Source organism: Kwoniella shandongensis, chromosome 6 (genome assembly GCF_008629635.2).
Source record: "Kwoniella shandongensis chromosome 6, complete sequence".
NCBI classification, from domain to species: domain Eukaryota; kingdom Fungi; phylum Basidiomycota; class Tremellomycetes; order Tremellales; family Cryptococcaceae; genus Kwoniella; species Kwoniella shandongensis.
In genome coordinates, this window is record NC_089292.1 from 564,430 (window position 1) to 585,529 (window position 21,100).

Genomic DNA, 21,100 nt, shown 5'->3' on the forward strand with positions numbered 1-21,100 from the left:
GCGCCGACATGTGCGAGGCTGTTCATAGCGATCGACTGCTTGCTATCTACCCACTGCAGCGCCATACGTCCTCGGACAGGCTGAAGCGGTGTGCTGGCGGTGTACTACCTCCTACGTTCTCAGACCCTTTAAATCTTTACTTGACGGTCATTCAGTCGAACTCCGCTTTTCCTGCCCTCGAGATCTAGATTGCATACGCCCCCCGAAGGATTGAGTAGATCTTGGAAATCCATGCCATCTTAGCAAGCTCAACATACAACGCCAACGCCACATGCCACACATTGTGTATACAATTCACAACGAGGTCAACGGGGATGAATCGCCCCTGCCCTACCCCTTCGGTCATGCTTACGAGCAGCGCAGCGCAACACGCATGATTTTTGACCCCGCAAGACAAGCCGGCGGCCGCCTATTTGTATAAAGTTGGGTCCCCACAATCCCGTGCTATTCGAAATGTTTGAACCCCTGGACGATCTTACCCAATTTGGTAATTTCCCCATACTTCGGGCAAAGGGTAAAGGATGTGACCGAGTGTAAGAGTGACAACTCGCTGCATAAGAAAAGGGGGGGAGTTGGGTTTTAGTCGTACTTGGTCAGCAGGCAGTGAGTGAACAGGTCGGTATATAAGCACAACTACCTAGAGGGATATTACTTCTCTTACCCCTCTTTATACCGTTCTGTGATACAATATATCTATCTATACACTATCGGATCCGTCCCACAACTGTCTATTTCGAGACACACAACACACATCACGTCACCTTCTCACGCAGAGCAGTCCTTTGTGAATATCGCCCCACCAACAAACGTGCATCAACTTCACGTCACCGTCCTGAATCTGATCAACTTCGCATCCCCACCGTTGTGATTATTACTCGAACTACCAAACTATCACCCCGCTCTTGCTTATCTGAACCAATACTATCTTGACCGCATCTTTGCATCCCCATCGAATCAATAAGAGCACGTCAAGCTCAACATCAGGATTGGTACGTACGCCAAGTCCTCCTATGTGGTTGATCAAGATCTAATCACTGATACTTCTCGCCCTCTTCCAGCCATGTCCGCTCCCATCCCTATCAACAAGTCCACAACCACCCCACCTCACCAATCTCACGCGACCATGTCCGCCATTCCCATGCCCTCAACCACCCCTACATCTGCCGTCTCCATCTCACCCCAGACACCTTTCTTCCCACCTCCCGGACTTCCGGCCTCTACCACCCCTACTCAACCAACATCCATCTTCAAATGGGCTGCATCGCTCGGCAAGTCCCCCTCCCCGCCTACCCAGACCAAGACTTTCGACTGGTCAGAGGGATACAACAGCACCTCACTTGGTGCTCATGCAGAGGAACATGAACACGAGCATGATTCGTTCGAGTTTGGCGATTTCAACGATATCAAATCGAGACCTTGGGCACAAGGCCGTAGGACCATGTCAATGAGCGCTGGTCCGAGCGCTACGGGGCAAAGCGGAATCGCAGCAATGCTCAAGAATGGAGGAGGGGTCGCTCGCGAATCTATCTCAGGACCACCTGCTGGTCAAGCCACGTTGGGTGTTGGGTCCGTGCCCACCGGTGGGGTTATGGCGGACAAGGTCGCAAAAGGTCAAGGAGTTTTGAGGAGATTGAGCTTGAGTGGTTCCGCTTACAGGGTGAGTTTCCCTTCATCCTGCTGGTAGTTCAAGGGACTAAAGTGATACATCACATCTCTCAGCCACCTTTCTTCTCCCCACCTTCCCAGAACTCGGTTCTTCTCCCTTCTCCACCTGCAGTCGACGTCAAATCAGTCCCACCACCTCCTGCCCCTACTCCCGCAATCCCAGTTAGCGAAGCCACCGTTCAACGAGCTGTCACCCTCGGTGCGACGAACAAGCCACGGGGCAGAAGATTCTCTGAGAATGGGGCGAGGAAGAGGGGTGTTTCTCCTGTAAGTGTGAAAATTCATTTCCGTAACACCTGCACGTGTCACTCTCCCGTTCTTTCGCATTCACAACCAGAAATCCAGGTTGGAGGGTATCGCTCCGCATTGCAGCTGCTGATGTAAAACGTCGCACAGATGGGCGAGAGACTCCTTCGAGACCATGGGCACTTCTAGACGACTTATGTGTCATTGTCCCAGCACTTTCACGAATGTATCAGCAAATCACCAAACAAGACCACCGCATCTACAAACATCCTCTACACCGTTTGAGCTGGCCGATACACAATTGCAAATATACCTGGGCCGTCGACGCTCACACCAAATCTTGTATCATAAGTCAGAAACGAAGGAGAAAGTAACTGTTTGCTAAAGAACGATCGAAAAATCTACCTCGAGGGAAGTGAACTTGATACTACTGGTTGTCTTTATGTTCCCATGTGGACCGTTGTATATGACTTTGAGTATGACGAACGAGTACCTTTTGAAACGAGATCACAAGTTGTAAAACGCCATTTTGCGAGGTTGTGCAGTTTACAAGTAAATAGGTTGTCAACAAATATGCATATGTATGAAGTCTACGTGCTTGCGGTGCTCGTTCTCGTGCATGTAGTGAATCGACCTATGTAGTCCGGCAACGCATACTGGGGAATCCACCATTACAGCGAAGTGCAGCACATCCAACTCGTGCACTAGTGATCGCTGCCACATGGAATAATAGGCACGCAATCATGTCAGATTGCGTTCGAGATAAAGTCATCACCGAGCGAACGGTTCATGTTCAAGTTAAGAACCGATTCGGTCTCTTTCCTCTTCCTTTCTCAAGCAGATAGTACTAGAATTAACGAAAGACAAGATGTCAAGATCACCTGAAAAGTGAGTGCACCCTGGTGAATTAGTTGTACGGGTGATCGAATGCTGACTCGGCTTGTTTGTTACGCTTAGAGCGAGAGACGAATCGCCCTTGGAAAGGAGGATGAGTGTATCGTCTTCGCACTCCAGACCTGGGGTGGAAGAAGCTCCAGCGAAGTGAGTGTGGTCGTATCTATTCCGTCCTCTTTGATGAGCCGCCCGATTTTGCTCAACCTTCACCTTCCCCGCCTTGCTCTCTCCCTTTGGCTTATCACGAATGCTGATGTTCCCTTTCGATGATGATTGTAGACGAGCACGAACAGATACGAAGAAAGAGGACAAAGCTAGAGGGAAGAGATTGTTTGGTAATCTGCTGGGGACATTACAAAAGTTTCAAAAGGACGACAAGACAAGTAGGACAAGTGAAGCGGTGCGTCCAACTTTCGTTCATTCCTATCATCGCACCCCTTCGCAGACACACAGCTCTCATCTTATCATCCTAAGACTAGAGCTGATCCTGAACTGAATGAATTGGATTCGATAGGCCAAGAGAAGAGAAGAATTATCATCTAGAATAGCAAACAAATTGCGATCCGAGACGAACTTGCAACGAGATATATCAGATGCCGACAAGGAATTGAAAGCGTTGAAAATCGCGACTGAATCGGCGGAATATGTTCTCAAACATAAAGAAGTTGCTGTGAGTGGGGTCGTTTCTTGCTCTATGTCTCGGTCGCGATAAAGTCTAGCGTCTTCTGTCATCTGTTGTCGCTATACCTAGCGAGGAATATAGGACGACATGGCGATTGAGGGAAGGGACAGGTGCTGATTATTTTCTTTCGGATGTGATAGTTGACAGCACGTCATGCGGCTCTGAGACCGGTTTCCAAATTCTTACACACTTCCAAACCGCCTCCTGCACCTCTGATCTTCGAGGCGAGTCTGTTGAATCCATCGCCTATACCTCTGGCAAAAGGACCAAGTAGGGATTTCGCCGCGTCACATTCCCGTCCACCATTGTACTTTGTAAGTCGACCCAACTCCCTCAACATGTCCCTATCTTACTGTCACCGGACCTGTGCTGAATCATCTACCTCGTTGGATGATGTTTAGCTGCCTAAAATCCTCACACCATCACAAGAAGATACGCTCCGCTCTCGTCTAGCAAATATCGACGAACTGATCTCTGAAGAGATTACAGCTTTGGAGAAAGAACGAACGACGGTGATCGAGACCGCTAAATCAAATCGGACGAAAATGGAAGAGGTATCTACCAAATTGGCAGAACTGAGAAGACAAGCTCCTCCGTCGACGAAATCTGGTGGTGGTAGGAGAGAAAGGGATAGGGATGATTTTGGTAGAACACCAAGAGAGGAGATGGATACCAAGCCTGATAGGGATAGCGTCGGTGCGGATGTCGATATGGCTGGAGGGGACGATAGAGAAGCGGGAGTACAGATAAAGGGAGAGGACGGTGATATCGAGGTGGAGTATTGAGCAAGATGCGAGAAGTACAAAACACTTGGGAGAAGACGGTCATGGAGTCGAGTGAGTGGCGAGCATATATGGTAGAGGGGTGTTACATGCAGGGTATTATGTTATATATTCGTATGAGATGAACCACCACAGAATCCGACGATCGATATTCCGTCCATCTACACCTCTATCCGAGTTGGACTATTCTCTTCACCCGACCGAGTCCGCGTCTCATTCTCCTATGATCTAGTAATAGCGCCATGTCTAGTAGATCTCATCAAACGGTCTCGTATCGGCAAAACAGCTCTCCCAAACTTCGTTGACGGCTTTTTCGGCCATGTCGGGGGATGTGCAAGCTGGATTTGCGAGGACGGATAGTATCGCACGACGTTTGACGCATGCCTAGGGGCGCACCTTGAAGTGTCAGCGCTTCACCTGATTTCGATGACACCAAGATCGTAAGAGGGGCAGTGAACGATCGCTTTTTGCTCTCATGAAGAAGTTGTAGGTAACGATTGAGACATGACCGTCTCGTGCAGAGAAGAGGGGGAGACTGAGGAGGACTTCTCCACATACCTGATGTTGTTTGTTGAATGCGTAGAACCCTCGTTTCACTTCTCTTGTCCATCTACAATCTCCCGACAAGTTTGCCGCTCGAATCTAGGGGTAGTAGGTTAATATTGATATCAGCCTTGTGTTGTCAGATTACCACCGTTATGTGCAGACATGAGGAGTAAGGAGTAAGAGAAGCGGGTGGCGGACATACCTCACTACACGCATGATGTCTCAGATTCCCCCAATCAACTTTAAATCTACAATGATCGAAAGCATGTAACAGCTCATGAGTCAAAGTATCTTCCATATGTTTTTTGCTAAAGAATCGATTTTGACATAATAATATACCGTGGTCGGGGGAGAATCCGCCCGAACGAGTTTCGGGGCATGGATGACATTGGATTGCAGAGGGAGGGAAGGGGCAGCCAGAAAGGGAGAGGTGTTGGAGAAGGAAGACGACGGCGGGGCCTGAGTTGGGGTGGGTGGGTGGGTGAGTGGGGAGAACAATAGTCAGCGTGGAATAGATTATATAGCTTTAGTGATATCAACGCCAGGACGGAGAGAGCCGTTGCGAGTGAGAAGTCCGAAGATTTTCATCCTCATTACGTGCCGCCCGGAGGTAGGACGATCTGAGGGATCGAGAAGAGACGCAGGAAGTCCAAGTCCAAGCAATCGATTTGTGGACGCACTTCGAATGGCATGCCCACTTCGGCTTGTGGGTGATGGATACACAACACTCACTACTCGTCATCAGTTCGCTCTTCCATTTCTCGCACTTGTCCCAATCCTTCTCCAGCTTTCCATTCTCTTTCAGTCGTTCCCTCTCCACTTTCTGTTCTTCTGACAAACCGAGACCTGTGAACATGGATAGACCCGATCGCCATTTCTCGAATCCCGGAGATGTGGAGTCGGTTGATTCTGTAGAGGTGGGAGGTAGCGTAGAGCTACTTGCTGAGGATGAGGCGGACATGGCGACGAGTATCTATACGGGCTTACAAGATATGGTGATGCGATGTAAGTAGAAAGTTGTGAATGCATCTCTTCTCTTCGAGACTGCCAATCCAGGCACTGTCATAACCACTACCCAAATCTGATTCCGGTCCAACCTAACCGCGCGACCCTCAACCGTCAACCGCCACCAGGACTCGACCACCCTCATCATCGTTCTCTTTTGTCATTCTCCTTCTCCTTCTCCTTTTCTCCAGCGCAGTAATTGCATTGGAATTTCATTCTCCCTCACCTCCTTCACGCACGAGACTCGGTTCGATTCGATTCTTCGCATTTGGATTGGATTTGGATTTGGAGATACCACTTACCTATCACTTTATCTGTGTTCACATAGCAATACCTACTTCATATACCCCACCATCGATCGATCGATCAACCAACCAACTCAACTACTACATTGATCTACAAGTTTAGATCGTGCCAACACATATACATATTCCAAGTCGATTAGCATTACATTCAGTGTATACTATTCATCATGGGTGAGTTGCCACTACATGTTGTGTATCGTCTCGTGGATCGCGCTGATCAGTCGTTGCCACAGGTATCCCAAAGGTGTGTTTTCAGTCGTCGCATAACAGCCGATTGGTCTTCATGGATGTCTCTCAGCCATATGCTGATGCGCCTTACCCCCCTCCCAGTTCTTCAGGTGGATCTCGGAGAGATACCCCCTCACTTCCCAGCTGATCACGCCAAACTCGATTCCGACGTTTGACAACCTTTAGTGAGCCGGTCTCACGTTTTCCTTCAATTCGATTGGAGCTGACGTTCTTGCTCGTAGCTTGGACATGGTGAGATTGAGATGGCAGAACGCTGTCCTTTATTAGCTGGCTGACAACCACACCTCTACCCAGAACGGTATTATCCACAACTGTTCTCACCCCCCTTCATCGGAGAATGATCCTCATTTCCGAATAACCGAAGAACAGATGGTCCTTGCGATATTCGCATATATAGACCATCTCTTCACCAAGATCAAGCCGCAAAAGGTCTTCTTCATGGCCATCGATGGTGTTGCCCCGAGGGCAAAGATGAATCAACAAAGAAGCAGACGATTTAGAACTGCCAAAGATGCTAAAGCTCAGAGAGCCGAGGCAGAGAAGAAGGGAGAGAAGCTCCCCGAAGAGAAAGCATTCGATTCCAATTGTATTACACCGGGTACGTTGCTTCGGTCAGATGTCATGTAAGACAAACGGTCTGACGTTCTGCTTTTCCTTGTTTAGGAACCCCATTCATGGCGCGATTGTCAGCGCACTTGAAGTACTACGTCAGTAAGAGGATCTCAGAGGATGCCGAATGGAGGAATGTTAAGGTGATCCTGAGTGGACACGACGTGAGTCCTTTTCACTCTTTCATCTTCAATGTGCTGACTCTCCACTAGGTGCCCGGAGAGGGCGAGCATAAAATTCAAGAATTCATCCGACTCACAAAAGCTCAGCCGGATTAGTGAGTAGTTCACATCTCAGCAAAGCGAGAAAAGCGAGGAAAAACTCACACACACATCTTAGCAACCCAAACACCAGGCATTGCCTGTACGGTCTCGACGCCGATTTGATCATGCTGGGGTTATTGAGTCATGATCCACACTTCTGTCTCCTCCGAGAGGAAGTCACTTTCGGTCGAAAGTCAAAGAAGACCACTGGGTGAGTAGACCCTCTTCAGCTCGTGCGGCATCTCTGACGCTACCTCAGTCTCGCCAACACAAACTTCTTCCTTCTTCACTTATCACTTTTACGAGAATATCTTGATCTCGAGTTCTCATCGCTTGCACCGCAAATCCCGTTCGAATACGATCTTGAGCGTATCATCGATGATTTCATCCTTATGGCGGTGTTTGTCGGTAACGATTTCTTGCCGCATCTCCCTGATTTGCACATCAACGAGGGTGCTCTGGAGCGTATCTGGGGCATCTACAAGGAGATATTGCCCACAGCTGGTACGTCGTATTTCTGCACATTTGAACTTGCTGGCGAGTGCTGATAACCGCTTGCAGGTGGATATCTCAACGAGCACGGGAAAATCTCGTTGCCCAGATTACAGCTTATGCTGGACAAGTTGGCTCAATTTGAGATTGACAACTTTGAAGAGGAGTACGCAGACCAGAACTGGTACAAGGGACAACAAAAGAAGGAGATCGAGGCAATGGAAAAGGCCAGGAAGAAGGGAAAGCTGGGTAAGTTTGTTGTTATTAGCTCGTTTCTCAGCTCATGTTCCTCTGCGCAGTCATCACCAAGGACCAGCAGAAGATTCTCAATCAGGTTCGCAAGTTTGTGACCCAGCATCAAGCCAAGCCGACCTCGGAGGATCGATTCACACTCGTCAACGATCTTTCAACTCGCGACAGGCGCTTCGTGCAGGAGCTCGCAGACGAGTTGCACCTCCACACAACCTGGGACGAGGTGGACGATTATGGACAGCCCATTGTAGCTCTCACATTCAACCTGGAAGGCGTGAGCGAGGATGGAAGCGAGGCTGGAGAAGGGGAAGCCGAAGGGGAGTGGGAATCAGAGGAGGAAGCTGAACAATCAGAGGGGGACGCTGCCATTCAAAGAGTCTTGCAAAAGTACAACAAGGCCAAGGTCGTGGAGAACATCGTCGAGGACTTTGAGGAAGCTTACGAGGACAAGCTCAAAGAGAACCTGGACGAGTGGAAGAAGGGGTACTACAAGGTGAGCTCGTTTGGTTCGTGCGAGTACAATGGCTAATTCTTCCGTGCAGGAGAAACTCAGTATCAACTTCAACGACCCCGAGGGGATGCACGGTATCGTCTACCGCTATATCGAGGGGTTGCAATGGATTTTGAACTACTACTACAAGGGTGTTTCGAGTTGGGGATGGTTCTACAACTACCACTATGCCCCACGTATCACAGGTGAGCTGCCCTGTTGAACAGATGGGAATAAGCTGACATGTATTATCTCATCAGACCTCAAGGGTATCGCCGACTTCAAATTCAACTTTGACATTGGGAAGCCGTTCACTCCCTATCAACAGCTCATGGGTGTGTTGCCAGAGGAGAGTAGAGAGCATGTCCCGCTTGCGTATAGGGTGAGTTCAAGCCTCTGCTTTGTGGGTACCAGTCCTGACCCATCGACAGGACCTCATGTACGAGGAAACGTCCCCCATCATCGATTTCTACCCGCAAGACTTTGAGCTTGATATGAATGGAAAGAAACAAGACTGGGAAGCAGTCATCAAGATTCCATTCATTGACCAGGAGCGATTACTCCGTGCGATGGCATGTGAGTAGATGGTTCAATCATAGTGACTAACGCTGACAATAGCTATGAACAGCTCGCGATGTTCGTCTGACCGAAGAGGAGAAACGGCGCAATCGAGGCAATGTGCTCAGCACTCAGTTCGTCTACGACGAAAGTGCAGAGGGCAACTATCCATCCTCGCTCCCTGGCTTCTTCCCCGAGCTTGCCAGTTGCAAATGCAAGGGATCGCCATTCCAACTTCCTACACTTGGCGACGGCATCGACCTCATTCTTGGTCTTCTTGATGGTGTACATCTTGGAGCTTCGGCTTTGGCTGGATTCCCATCCCTGCAGACTCTCCCCCACCAAGGCACTCTTGGTTATCACGGAGTCAGCGTATTCCAATCTGAGAGTCGTAACCAATCTATGATCATTACCGTCACAGCGAAACACGACCGCGCCAACACCGGTGATATTGCCAAGAATCTTATCGGACAACGAACTTTCCACTCATGGCCATATCTTCACGAAGGAATGGTCGTGGCTGTGTCCGACGACATGTTCAAGTACGAATTACAACAGATTGGCAAGAATACAAAGGTCGTGGCGACACCTCATAATCCCTTCCAAGCGATCTCGTGGAAAAAGTCAGCAGACCACATCGAACATCACAACTCGAAGAGGTTTGGTGTGATCATTGGCAACGTGGATGTTGTCCTTCACGTCAGACCATTGAAGGGTGAGTCACCATTGGACTACCTTGCAGACGTGCAGCTGACTTGGTTGTAATAGGACTCAAACGGCTGGACACCGGAGCGCTGGTGAAGGACTACGAAGCTCCCGAGAAAGAGATCACACAAGCTTTGCAGCTTGCGGTCAACCAAGTCACGTTCGAGGATGAGCGTTACCTTGTGAGTTCGTTTGCGGATCCATATGACCCGCATCGCTGACCACAACACCCACGCAGGAGAAAGACGCTCCTCCTATGGCACACGAATTCCCAGAGGGTGAAAGGGTGATCTTCCTTGGGCAGTTGGCATACGGAACCGCTGCTCAAGTCCTTGGAACGACCGACAAAACCCTCGATGTTGGCATTGCAGTAAGTTTAATCACTACTGGTGTCAGATCAAGTTTGATTGACCTTTCCATAGTTCTTCCCGACTGAGTCGAAGGAAAATGCGCACTTCTCGCAACTCGTCGCACACCGACCTGCTGGACAGTACTTTCCCTCTCCGGTCCTCTCCCGCCGTCTCGGCATCTCGGCACTCGCACTTTCCCGAATCACCTCGTCGTTGCTTGTCATGCTCGAAGATGGCTCAAAGACCAACATCGGTCTTTCGCTCAAATTCGAGTCAAAGGGTCTCAAGGTATTGGGATACTCTAGGAGGAACGACAGGGGTTGGGAGTTTTCTGAGAAGACCGCTCAGGCTTTGATGCAATACAAGCTGGCTTTCCCTGAGCCGTTCCACAACCTCGACTCGAGAGGTGGAGGTGAGTGCATTGCTGTCAATTTACTACAACAGCGGTTGATGTTAACGATTCGCTCTAGACATTGTGAGATCTGCCGAGCTGTGTCCGACCGCCGAGAATCCCGACAAGGTGGTCAAGGATATGAAGAAGTGGTTGAAGCAGAACGATCTACTCGACCTGGAGCCTGTCTCATTGTTCGCCGAACAACTGGAGAAGGTGAGTAGATTCTTGCATCGTCTCTCAACACTGGCTGATACGGAAGTATGCTCGCAGGAATCTGTCCAGATGATCGAGCAACTCGCCGATCAACTGCGCGCGAACAAGTCTGTCGACCAAATCAAACGTGCAGTCGTCAAAGGTATTCCTCGACAGGCTGTACTCAAGCCCTCCCATGCTATCTACAGACTTCAGGGCCAAAAGTTCAGCATTGGCGACAGGGTTATCATGGTACAAGATGCCGCTGCGGGTGGTGTACCGCTTGCTATGAAGGGTGTCGTCGTCGGTCTGGGTACAAGAGATATCGATGTGGTTTGGGATGTGCCCTTCATGGGTGGAGAGACACTCCAGGGACGGTGAGCTCACGTTTACCGAAGTTAGTGGGCGTACTTAGCTGACGAATCACACAATAGATGTTCCGAGTACCGTGGATCAACTGTACCCTTCTCAGCATGTCTCAACCTCACTCGCCCTCAATTCGCCGTTGGGTTTGACACGAAACCGAAACCCACTGGTCAAGCACAGCCCTTCAAGCCTCAACTTGGACCACGACCCGTCCTGCCGATGCAGAACTTCCAACCTGCTGTACCTGGAAAGAAACCGATCCAAGCTCCTTCAGGTATCTTACGCAACCCCGCTCGAGCGCCACCCAATGGCAACGGCCAGATGCAGTACGGCAATGCAGCCAAGGGAATCAAGCCTGTCCCTGCAGTACAGCAGCAACAACAGGGTACTCATCGAGACCAACTTGCCTCGGTCTTGGGAGCGAGCAAACATGCAGTCCACAGACCGGGTCACGGAGTTGTTCCTTCAGCTGTGGTAAAGAGTCCCCCCAAGAATGCGCCAAGAGTATTGGGCACCGGAGCAGTCGTTCCTCCCCAGCCTCAGCAACAGGCTCATGGGCAGAACGGTGCGTCGACGAGGGGTAGTGGAGGTGGTAGAGGGCGAGGTGCGCCCCGAGGTAGAGGGAGAGGAAGGGGCGGAGCTCAAGTTGCGACGGACTAGGGAGTAGAGAACAAGAAAAATTAGCTGGAGAAACTCAAAAGACTCGTGATGTATGTAAGTAGGAGCATAGCGAGGATATCTTATATACAGCTAGTAACAATGTCATCTTCTTGCTGGACATTTTGGTGCATCTCATGAGTTGCACGACGCATAAAGCGACGCACCCCTCCGAAGGTCGGGGTGAAGGCTGCATATGCAATATCCCTGTGCCACGAGCGGAGAATATCGGAGTTATAACGCCCATGGTATCTTCCCCTCATAATTAGTGCCACACTCAGATTGACAAGTACGCGCCTTTGCTTGGTGACGCTCCATCCCATCCACAACCACATCCACAACCACAGCTCACAGCTCACAGCACTGGCTCGACTCGTCACTACTCTCTATCCACTTGTATTTGACGTGTAAATCATCCATCCTTCAACTATATCAAATCAATCATACAACACAAAGGAAGAGTACGAGGTTCGAATACGTTTCATTGTTCTTCGAAACACACTTTCATAGATCAGCGTGAATAATCCCGATCATCAACTTATTACTCGATATCCCTTAATACAACACAACTCTAGACCCGCAGACGTCAGAGGCAAGATGGCAAACGACGATGTGGACGCTTGGATCTCGCAGCTTATGCAGTGTAAGCCATTATCAGAGCCAGAGGTGAAGAAGTTGTGTGATAAGGTGAGTTTGGTCGAGCGGTATGATTTCAGGTTGAGGGTCGGGTTGGGTGGTCCAGCCAGCCTCGAGAATGGATGCGGAAAAGAGGAAGGCGCAAGAGCGAACAGATAGTATCGTTGAACAGAGTAGTCCGCCGAGAATGAGGCGGTGGGAGCTCGGTGTGGATGAGTTGGGCAATGATGGGAGAAGAGGACGAGGATAGTCAGACGGCTTGATAATCACTCTTGCTTGGAGGGGTTGAACCAGCTGGTCTTCCTTTATCATCTCCTTTGGTTCGCGCATGCGTTGTGACTTGGGACCCAGCGGTGTCCAACTACGCGTGATGTCAGACTGTGATGGAGAATGCTGACAATTGCTTCTCTCTTACTTCTCTCTCCCCCCATCCACCGCTATCTCAACCTTCGCGTTCTTCTGTTCCCCCAACATAGGCTAGAGAAGTCTTAATGGAGGAATCAAACGTCCAACCCGTTCGATGTCCCGTCACAGTCTGTGGTGATATCCACGGTCAATTCGTGAGTTCACCTCCCTTTCTCCGAGGGTTTCTTCCAGACCAGACCGTATTGACCAAACGTCGCGTTTTGTTCACAGCACGATTTATCTGAATTATTCCGGATCGGTGGAAACTCTCCCGACACAAACTACCTCTTCATGGGTGACTACGTCGATCGAGGTTATTACTCGGTCGAGACTGTCACTTTACTCGTCGCTTTGAAACTTCGTTATCGCGATCGAGTGACGATCCTGAGAGGAAATCACGAGTCGAGACAGATCACACAGGTTTATGGGTTTTATGATGAATGTTTGAGGAAATATGGGAATGCGAACGTTTGGAAGTTCTTCACGGATCTGTTCGACTATCTCCCTCTGACAGCTTTGATCGATAACCAGGCGAGTTCACATTCCTCTACTCGTGTATCCCGCAACGACTGTCGACGAACGCAAAGAGCACAGCTGACATTGTTCGACTTTTTTTAGATCTTCTGTCTTCACGGTGGTCTGTCTCCCTCAATCGATACGCTCGACCATATCCGATCCATTGACCGTATCCAGGAAGTGCCTCACGAGGGACCGATGTGTGATTTGTTGTGGTCAGACCCAGATGATAGATGCGGTTGGGGTATCAGTCCCAGAGGAGCGGGATACACTTTCGGTCAGGATATCTCAGAGGCTTTCAGTGAGTGTCAGAGTTGCAGATTGCTCAAGACAGTGAACTACGCTAATATACCTCTTCCCCTTCCCTCCTTCGTCACTGCTTAGACCACAACAACGGTCTCACACTGGTCGCACGAGCACATCAACTTGTCATGGAAGGTTTCTCATGGTCACAAGAACGAAATGTCGTCACCATCTTCTCGGCTCCCAACTACTGTTATAGATGTGGTAACCAGGCTGCTATCCTCGAGGTGGACGATGCGTTGAAGTACACCTTGTGAGTGTTGTCGTCTATATGGTCAGATGTTTCGTCTTTATGCTGATTGCGGTCGTAATCGCAACAGCCTCCAATTCGACCCTGCACCAAGAGCTGGTGAACCTCTTGTTTCTCGAAGACCCCCAGACTACGTGAGTATGCTTGGTCTAGATCCATCAATCAAGCTGACATGTGTTATGTCGTTCAGTTCCTCTAAACACCTCGTCATACAACGCATCCTACGCCCAATCTTCTCACCGAACACCTGACCTTTCTTCCTCTTTTTCCCTTCCGACCATCCAACCAAATACATACATATCAAGAAGATTCAAGATCAAAGATTGTTCCGTTCAACGAAAAACGAACCAGATCATAATATACCCCCATTGACGCGAATCGACGAACGATTTCTTTATATATATATACAATACAATTTCCCATGTCATTCATTTTTGTCTTTGTGTTTCGTAAGTGTGAAGTGCGGAGCGAGGAGGAGGAGGAGAAGAGGATGTTTATGCTTCTGGAGTGGATAAGAAGGAACGGTAGATAGACAGAAGTGTTTTAGTGTTTAGCGATAGCGATAGTGACAAAATCAAGATGGGTTTCAGACAGACAGAATGAATGAAGAAACTCAATGATCATTACACATGTGTTTGGTTCGCCAATCTGGCGGAAGAATCATGACCGCTTGTTCCACATTGGCATCTGGACTAAAGATTTAGAGGGCTCGCTCATCACGTCGCAATTCAGACCCGATTTCATGCATGTTGTCATCAATCGTGTCCTTTCCATCTTCTATAGGTGGCATCATCTTCTGATCCAATAAATCTAAATCGTCACAAGTCCGTGCGTCCGCACGTCAGCACATCAATCATAGAAACGAATGAACACGGGTAGACGACGACTTACGGTCTTACCATTTTATTGAAACTGTTCTCATTCTCTCTTATAGATTTAGGAGACAGATTTTCCAGATATTTCATAGCTAATGATTCCCATGCGTGATATCTGTGCCGGGGCGGTCAATATCAGCCCACTTCTGTCCTGTAGAAGTACCTCGGACGAAAAGCGCAACGCGACTCACGCATATTGTCCCGTTTTGGCGAAATCGTATTCTGTCGTTTCGTGGGTCTTTTTAATTTCATCACCGTGCCACATTGGCCAAAAGAATGCTCTTTCGGACAATACTTGGATTTCGTCAGGATGTGATCGGGCGATTTCCTACAACAAATAATCAACTTCTGTCAGCTCTGGCAGGGCGGCAGGGGGGACGGGTTAGGAAGATGAGGGGGGGGGGGAGGTCCGCACTCACCCATGATTTCTGGACACTGTGTTGAGCCCATACACCGCCATCGAAGGTGTCGTATGATGCTAACCAACGATCTATGAACGTAGAGCCCGGCGCAGAGATGATGATAGCGTTCTGTCAGACAGAAAGAAGCTCGTCAGCGAAGGTTCTTACCGAACCAAACTGGATTTCAGGCAGGTTATGTGGGGACAGAGCATGTTTGATTCGCTTCGAGTATCCTCGAGACGACGCAGGAGTACACGCTTCGAACTCACACATAAACCTTCAGGATCCAAGGCATCTCGACGTGAGTCTGGTGATGCTTCCATACCTAGTGTCGTGGGGAAGTATAGCAAGTCGTCAAACGGTTTGATTCTGCGACAGCTTGTCAGCGAGGCTCATTCCGGCACTATCCTAGGATTTGCACCTCCATCCCCCTTCCCACCGGTTCTACTTGGCCTTCCCTATAACAGGCCAAGCCAAATTCCGAGACGCATGCTGTCCACTTTTCTCCCAGGGCATTTCTGCCGCGGTAGCCTTGATCACACCACGGCCCACCGCACCTCTCACAACCAGATGTTTTCGCACCCCACTCACACAAACACGTCGATATCCAAATATATCCCTCCTGTATACTTCATCATCAATAATCTCAACACGTCCGCCTTGTGTGCAAAATGACTGAGCGGTCTGCCATAGATGGTATCGGGGACTTGGGTCTCTATCAGTGTGAGATGGGGCGAGATGAGGTCCCACCATGGTCCGGTTGGGAGGTGTTGGTAGTGGCTAAACGAGCGATCGACCGAGCGCGCAGTGCGAGGCAAGTCGAACGACAATGGAACAAGCACAGGAATTGAAAGAAGGAGATTGAACAGCGTGAAGGGCGAGCGAAAGCGACGAGGGTAGAGCACGGGTCAAAGACGTGATGAGTACAGAGGACGAGCGAGATGTCACGGGCATACAGATGAAAGCAACGGAGAGCAGATTTGGGGTATTGAGGCGAAGGTGTGATGGTGGACAGGGATCAAGTGTGGTCAGAGGCAGAAAGATGTATCATGATCAGCAACATCCTTGCTCGCGTGCCACTCGGGTACGTCTTCTCCGCACTCACAAATAGATGACCTTCGGTCTCAGATTCACCAAAGCACTTCTCATTGCCAAATAAGCATAATAAGGCAATTCTTCACCTTTCGTCCGTCCTCCTTCTAACGGTTTGAGACCATATACATAATGTACAGCATCAGGAACTACCATTCCCTTCTTCTTAGGAGAGACGGGTTCGGGGATGTATGTTGGTCTGTCGATGGCTTGAGGTGGGAGGAATTTCGAAGGTGGGATAAGGAAGGGGGATGATGATAGGGTGTAATTGGGAGAAGTGGAGTAAGGGTGGGTTGAGCGGAGGAGAAAGTAGATACCGAGTACGATGATGAGGAGGAGGGGTATTGGTGAGAGGGGAAGATGGAACGCTCGACGAGTTAGAGGGATCGTCTGAGATCGCATTCAATACAAGGCGTCAATGTTCAGTTACATGATCGTAGGAGTATATGATTGTACGAGCTCAGCTGAACTGTGCCAGTGAAAAGCCGTTTAATCAGATAGAGAGGCTGCACTCACCAGGGGTTTCCCATTACGAGCCCATAACGGTAACATGGCGTCCAGCACACACTAGCTCGATTGTCTGTCAAGCAATAAGTCGGTAGGGCTGAGAATAGAACTGCCGTGAACTCCGCTGTTCTTGCTAGGATCGGGTTTATCCACAAGGGAACAGGATCGCAGGCAGCTACACTTCCCAAGCTGTCGTGGCTCAGCGGACCGTTATCGTGAGCAGGGTTATTGTGACAGATATGACAAGAATGGTAGTGGTTGTATTTGGCAAAGTCGGGCGAATTCACGATTAGTTCGCTCGCAGATGCGCCTTCACAGCGGCGTACACCGCACCGATCAATCAATCAACACCCTGAATCCGCATTGCAACAGCACCCAATGTCCAGCATGACTGCGCTGCTCATAACGACAACGCAAGAGACCACAACCGCTATACGATGTACATGCATACGTGTATCCATCTGACTATCTAAGTCCCCCTATGGACCGGAAAGAAACAACTGTCATCCATCCCACATTGATCGCCTGGCGTCGCGACCACATGTCTACTCTTCACTGACCCATCGCTCTGCTATCTCGCCGATATAAGGTAACCAGAACCTTCCCAATCCGTCTTGCGCATCTTTCCACGCTCTAAAGCTTGTATAGAGTGTAACGCCGACACTGGCGAGTATGAGGATCCACCGGAAGAATGCGGGCAAGCGGATGAGGAGGTTGAATATCAGAAGAAGGGTGAGCAAGGGTGTGGTGAGGAGTGCGGATTGGTAAGCTGTGCACCGAGTCAGCGCCCGTTCGCATGTGCTGAGACTCAGGCTGAATAGAGGCACTTACAGTGGAACCGAACGTAATCATTTTGCGTCTCCAATATCAAGAACAACAACGCTACCAAAGACAACGATGTCAGCCACATCTCGCGCGAGATATCGACTTATGTCTTGACTCACCAGTAACAGGTCCGCCTAAATAACTCGCACCTGCCATGACATCGACCCTCCAACCGAATCTGCTTTCCCAAGCGTTCGCCCTATCCACATCTCCAGCCGAAGCGCTACCACTGCCACCACCGCCGTTAGACAGAAACGCAGCAGACTCAGGATCGTTCGTATATGCTTGAGGAACGGATGTGGGGTCGGAGAGAGAGCCGCCTGATTGGTATGAAGAGTTGTTGTAAGACGATTGGTCTCTAAGTAGTGAGGATGTGGCCGTTAGATATGTATTGTTACAGCTTGACGAGGCGTTCTTTCCTTTCTCACTCCCTCGAACGGCTCACACCTGCTAGAACAGGAGTTAATCCACTCACCGAGTGAACCAAGGTCTCTTCACTTTTGCCTTCCCACTCTTCTTCGATGACTCGGGCGGATCAGTCGAGGGCACATCAGGTGGCGGTTGGTCTACCGTATCAGTATGCAATTAGCTGGGAACGGTTGAGATGATAAAGCGGTGTGGGAACGGTTGAGCGGTTCTTGTACTGGTTATTCCACTTACATGGTGAAAAGTTCATCTTGTCTGTGTGTGTCCTCTCTATATAAGCCCTTGTTGAGGTCGTCGGGTCCCAAGCAGCACCAAGTCTTGAATAGCTATGGAGATGAGTGTCAATAACAAGATATGAAAGCATTCATTAGTATAGGTGGTCATTGATCGGTTACTGTATACAGGTCCCGGTTACGGGAATATTATCTTTCCATTGTATTTTCATCATTTTATCCCATCATCACCATCACCGTCACCGCTCATGACGTTGACGCCGCCGAGCGACCACCGCAGACACAGCTTACGAGTATCACATACTGTCGATTGTTCTTCCTTCGACATCAACGACCTATCAGGTAGATAGTCCACTCACATTAGACGTCCTGTTAGGACAAAGACAGTATTCACGATGAACGCTGCATTGCTATCACAGATACAACGTACGTATCTTCCCTATCACAGTCGCCTCTTCCGCTGACAACTCTTGCTGCACTTTGAATGAATAGAGGGTAAAGGTCTCAAGAAGGCTACCACCGTTGACAAATCCAAACCTCTCGTTGCTGGCACCGTACCTGGAGAAGGTGGTGGTGGGGGCGGTGGGGGCGGTGGTGGTGGTGGTGCACGAGGAGCTCGAGTGCCTTCTAGCTCTGCTCCTGCTGCTCCCGCTCCGCCTTCAGCGAATGATCCTGCTTCTCAACTTGCTGGACTGTTCGCGGGCGGCATGCCGACTCTGAAGAAAGCTGGAGACAGAGCGACCTGTGAGTGCATACGTCTGCCCTGTCTTACGAGTCTCTGGGTATGAGCGCAACGTGATTGACATTGTATTGTTTTTGCCCATTTCAGCTGGCTCACATAGCTTTGCTAAAGCACCGGCCGTACCTCAAGCAAGTAGAGCGCCACCTAGACCGTCTGGAGCACCTCCCCCACCGCCACCACCACCTGGTGGTCCACCAAGATCTGCACCTCCAGCACCTCCCCCTCCCCCTCCTGCACCCTCAAGAGGTCCACCTGCCGCGCCTCCCCCACCTCCACCTCCACCAGGGGGACCTCCCAGTCGAAATACACCTGCGCCTCCTGTCCGAAGGTACGTCCACAAGACTGTACAAGATATGAATATACTGACGTCAGATGACAGTGCACCACCTGCGCCTCCCCCACCACCTGCACCTCCTCGAGCTCCCCCTGCCCCACCCGCGCCCTCTAGGGCACCACCCCCACCTGCACCCCCATCGCCAGCGCCTCCAGCTCGTCATGCACCAACACCCCCTGGTCGTGTTCCACCTCCTCCTATACGGTCTGCGCCCTCAGCGCCTCCTCCGCCTCCGCCTCCACCGAGTCACTCCGCACGACATACCCCGGCGCCTCCACCCTTACCTGGGAGGGCACCAGCTTTGCCTAGCAGACCCGGAAGCTCAGGACCTGGAGTAAGTGTGATGATTCATGAGTAGGTGAATCAGCTGACATCAGCTATAGCGCTCTATCCCGCCTCCGCCTCCTCCACCACCACCTGGCTCTCATGCTCCTGTACGTGTACACCTGTCACTTCCAACTGCACACAGTGTTGACGTTCCTTCACAGCGCGCTCCTCCTCCTCCACCTCGGCCGACCGGTCCACCCGCTTTGCCGTCTCGCACGCCAAGCACAACAGCTCCTGCGCGAACACTTCCTCCACCTCTCCCTTCTTCATCCAATCTCAGCGCGCCGTCTCCTCCTCGTCGACCTACTCCCTCTTCATTCTCGTCTGATTCAGCACCAGCTCCCCCTGCTCCACCACCGGCGCCGCCAGCCCCATCTGCAATTGCAAGCGGTCCAAGACGAGTACCTCCGCCACGCTCTCTTCCACCTCCTGCTCCTTCCAGACCAGCTTATGAATCAGAGCCAGAAGAGGATGAGGAAGAAGAAGAAGACGCGCCTCCACCTTTGCCGAGCGCTGTGAGTCCTGCTGCCAGAGGCGGCGGCGGTAGGAGTATGCCACCCCCAGCTCCTCCTCCACCCCCTCCCGGACCCAGCCCTGCAACCGTGAGTGACTTTTGAATAATCACGCGCAACTTCGGCTGATTCCTTGTTATGCTTGACATCGCAGAGACTTCCACCAGCGCCACCTTCTGCACCTCCACCGCCTCCCCCTGGACCTAGTCCCGCAGCTGTGAGTGTACCTCTCTGTGATTTAGCAATGCGATCTGACTCAACCAGCAGCGCGCTGTTCCTCCTCCCCGAGCTGCTCCACCGTCTCCGACGCCCGAGCGTATACGACCTCAGCCAGCCGGCACCGCGTTCCCTCCACCTCCGCCTCCGCCCGGTCTCTCACCCGCTGCGGGAAACAGAGCTTCGATCGCCCCTCCTATCATGACTCCAGCGTCGAACGGATTCTCAAATATCAATGGGAATGGAGGTAATGGCGACTTCGGCGATGAGGATGATGAAGATGTGCCTGAACCACCGGCTGTGGTAGGCAGTTGGACGTTCCCGATGAAAGGGATGTTCCCTGCGCCCAGGCCTTGGTCTGGTGGAAGGAAGTGAGTGATGTGTCTATACGAAAGTAGGTCACAAGGTGCTAACGATGTTGACAGGACCTACGCTAGTGGTAACGCTTCAGGAGGAGGGGTCGGTTTCTCAGGATAGAAAGGGAATGTTAGACGCATGTCGATGCAGGATGTGCGAGGTCGGGATGAAGAAGATGGTTGTACATAGATTTGTCATGAACAATGGAATGCAGAGCAATGCGGCAATGGTTACTAGCCATTTGTCCTCTGGTGCAGGCGGTTGGTTATCTTATCTTTTGTGTTGTGTTCAGGGTGGAGGTGAACTGAAATAAAAATCGGGAATTGATGATTTGGGAATTCCAGGAATTGCGTGCTATTGATAGTTCGTGATATTCTTAACATTCACCGTCATCAAAGCATAAAAACAAAATCATCATCTTAACTTCACTTTCATACTCCA

The 21,100-nt window shown here is 50.4% G+C and overlaps 8 protein-coding genes across 8 annotated transcripts; 5 read left to right on the plus strand and 3 right to left on the minus strand.

The window, feature by feature from the left end:
* Positions 1 to 1,060: 1,060 nt before the first annotated feature.
* Positions 1,061 to 2,100, plus strand: CI109_103526 (uncharacterized protein; the record flags this gene model as incomplete). Its single annotated transcript, XM_032005718.1, has 3 exons — positions 1,061 to 1,657; positions 1,720 to 1,932; positions 2,062 to 2,100. The coding sequence occupies 3 exons, from the start codon at positions 1,061 to 1,063 to the stop codon at positions 2,098 to 2,100; spliced, it is 849 nt and encodes a 282-aa protein (XP_031859965.1).
* Positions 2,101 to 2,779: 679 nt separating this feature from the next.
* CI109_103527 (uncharacterized protein) lies at positions 2,780 to 4,272 on the plus strand (the record flags this gene model as incomplete). Its single annotated transcript, XM_032005717.1, has 6 exons — positions 2,780 to 2,799; positions 2,869 to 2,952; positions 3,085 to 3,205; positions 3,320 to 3,475; positions 3,628 to 3,801; positions 3,889 to 4,272. The coding sequence occupies 6 exons, from the start codon at positions 2,780 to 2,782 to the stop codon at positions 4,270 to 4,272; spliced, it is 939 nt and encodes a 312-aa protein (XP_031859964.1).
* A 243-nt stretch (positions 4,273 to 4,515) lies between these two features.
* On the minus strand, positions 4,516 to 5,776 carry CI109_103528 (mitochondrial inner membrane protease ATP23; the record flags this gene model as incomplete). The annotated part of the gene is made up of 4 exons (XM_065967307.1): positions 4,516 to 4,653; positions 4,828 to 4,911; positions 5,018 to 5,274; positions 5,548 to 5,776. The coding sequence occupies 4 exons, from the start codon at positions 5,774 to 5,776 to the stop codon at positions 4,516 to 4,518; spliced, it is 708 nt and encodes a 235-aa protein (XP_065823379.1).
* A 516-nt stretch (positions 5,777 to 6,292) lies between these two features.
* On the plus strand, positions 6,293 to 11,705 carry CI109_103529 (uncharacterized protein; the record flags this gene model as incomplete). The annotated part of the gene is made up of 21 exons (XM_032005715.1): positions 6,293 to 6,296; positions 6,359 to 6,369; positions 6,456 to 6,538; positions 6,596 to 6,605; positions 6,669 to 6,972; positions 7,038 to 7,147; positions 7,196 to 7,260; positions 7,323 to 7,457; positions 7,506 to 7,750; positions 7,808 to 7,987; positions 8,038 to 8,483; positions 8,533 to 8,686; positions 8,741 to 8,862; positions 8,912 to 9,056; positions 9,109 to 9,753; positions 9,807 to 9,925; positions 9,982 to 10,113; positions 10,166 to 10,505; positions 10,564 to 10,700; positions 10,758 to 11,056; positions 11,114 to 11,705. The coding sequence occupies 21 exons, from the start codon at positions 6,293 to 6,295 to the stop codon at positions 11,703 to 11,705; spliced, it is 4,278 nt and encodes a 1,425-aa protein (XP_031859962.1).
* A 594-nt stretch (positions 11,706 to 12,299) lies between these two features.
* On the plus strand, positions 12,300 to 14,011 carry CI109_103530 (serine/threonine-protein phosphatase PP2A catalytic subunit; the record flags this gene model as incomplete). Its single annotated transcript, XM_065967308.1, has 7 exons — positions 12,300 to 12,389; positions 12,815 to 12,898; positions 12,975 to 13,274; positions 13,362 to 13,560; positions 13,644 to 13,815; positions 13,883 to 13,946; positions 14,003 to 14,011. 7 exons carry the CDS (start codon positions 12,300 to 12,302, stop codon positions 14,009 to 14,011), a joined length of 918 nt encoding a protein of 305 aa, XP_065823380.1.
* A 556-nt stretch (positions 14,012 to 14,567) lies between these two features.
* Positions 14,568 to 16,732, minus strand: CI109_103531 (uncharacterized protein; the record flags this gene model as incomplete). The annotated part of the gene is made up of 8 exons (XM_032005713.1): positions 14,568 to 14,622; positions 14,704 to 14,802; positions 14,879 to 15,015; positions 15,107 to 15,217; positions 15,358 to 15,457; positions 15,680 to 15,868; positions 16,194 to 16,570; positions 16,697 to 16,732. The coding sequence occupies 8 exons, from the start codon at positions 16,730 to 16,732 to the stop codon at positions 14,568 to 14,570; spliced, it is 1,104 nt and encodes a 367-aa protein (XP_031859960.1).
* A 500-nt stretch (positions 16,733 to 17,232) lies between these two features.
* CI109_103532 (uncharacterized protein) lies at positions 17,233 to 18,188 on the minus strand (the record flags this gene model as incomplete). The annotated part of the gene is made up of 5 exons (XM_032005712.1): positions 17,233 to 17,456; positions 17,519 to 17,569; positions 17,632 to 17,870; positions 17,988 to 18,078; positions 18,173 to 18,188. 5 exons carry the CDS (start codon positions 18,186 to 18,188, stop codon positions 17,233 to 17,235), a joined length of 621 nt encoding a protein of 206 aa, XP_031859959.1.
* A 378-nt stretch (positions 18,189 to 18,566) lies between these two features.
* Positions 18,567 to 20,779, plus strand: CI109_103533 (uncharacterized protein; the record flags this gene model as incomplete). Its single annotated transcript, XM_032005711.1, has 9 exons — positions 18,567 to 18,597; positions 18,664 to 18,915; positions 19,001 to 19,241; positions 19,293 to 19,581; positions 19,631 to 19,681; positions 19,736 to 20,176; positions 20,241 to 20,303; positions 20,354 to 20,673; positions 20,728 to 20,779. The coding sequence occupies 9 exons, from the start codon at positions 18,567 to 18,569 to the stop codon at positions 20,777 to 20,779; spliced, it is 1,740 nt and encodes a 579-aa protein (XP_031859958.1).
* Between the last annotated feature and the right edge of the window lie 321 nt (positions 20,780 to 21,100).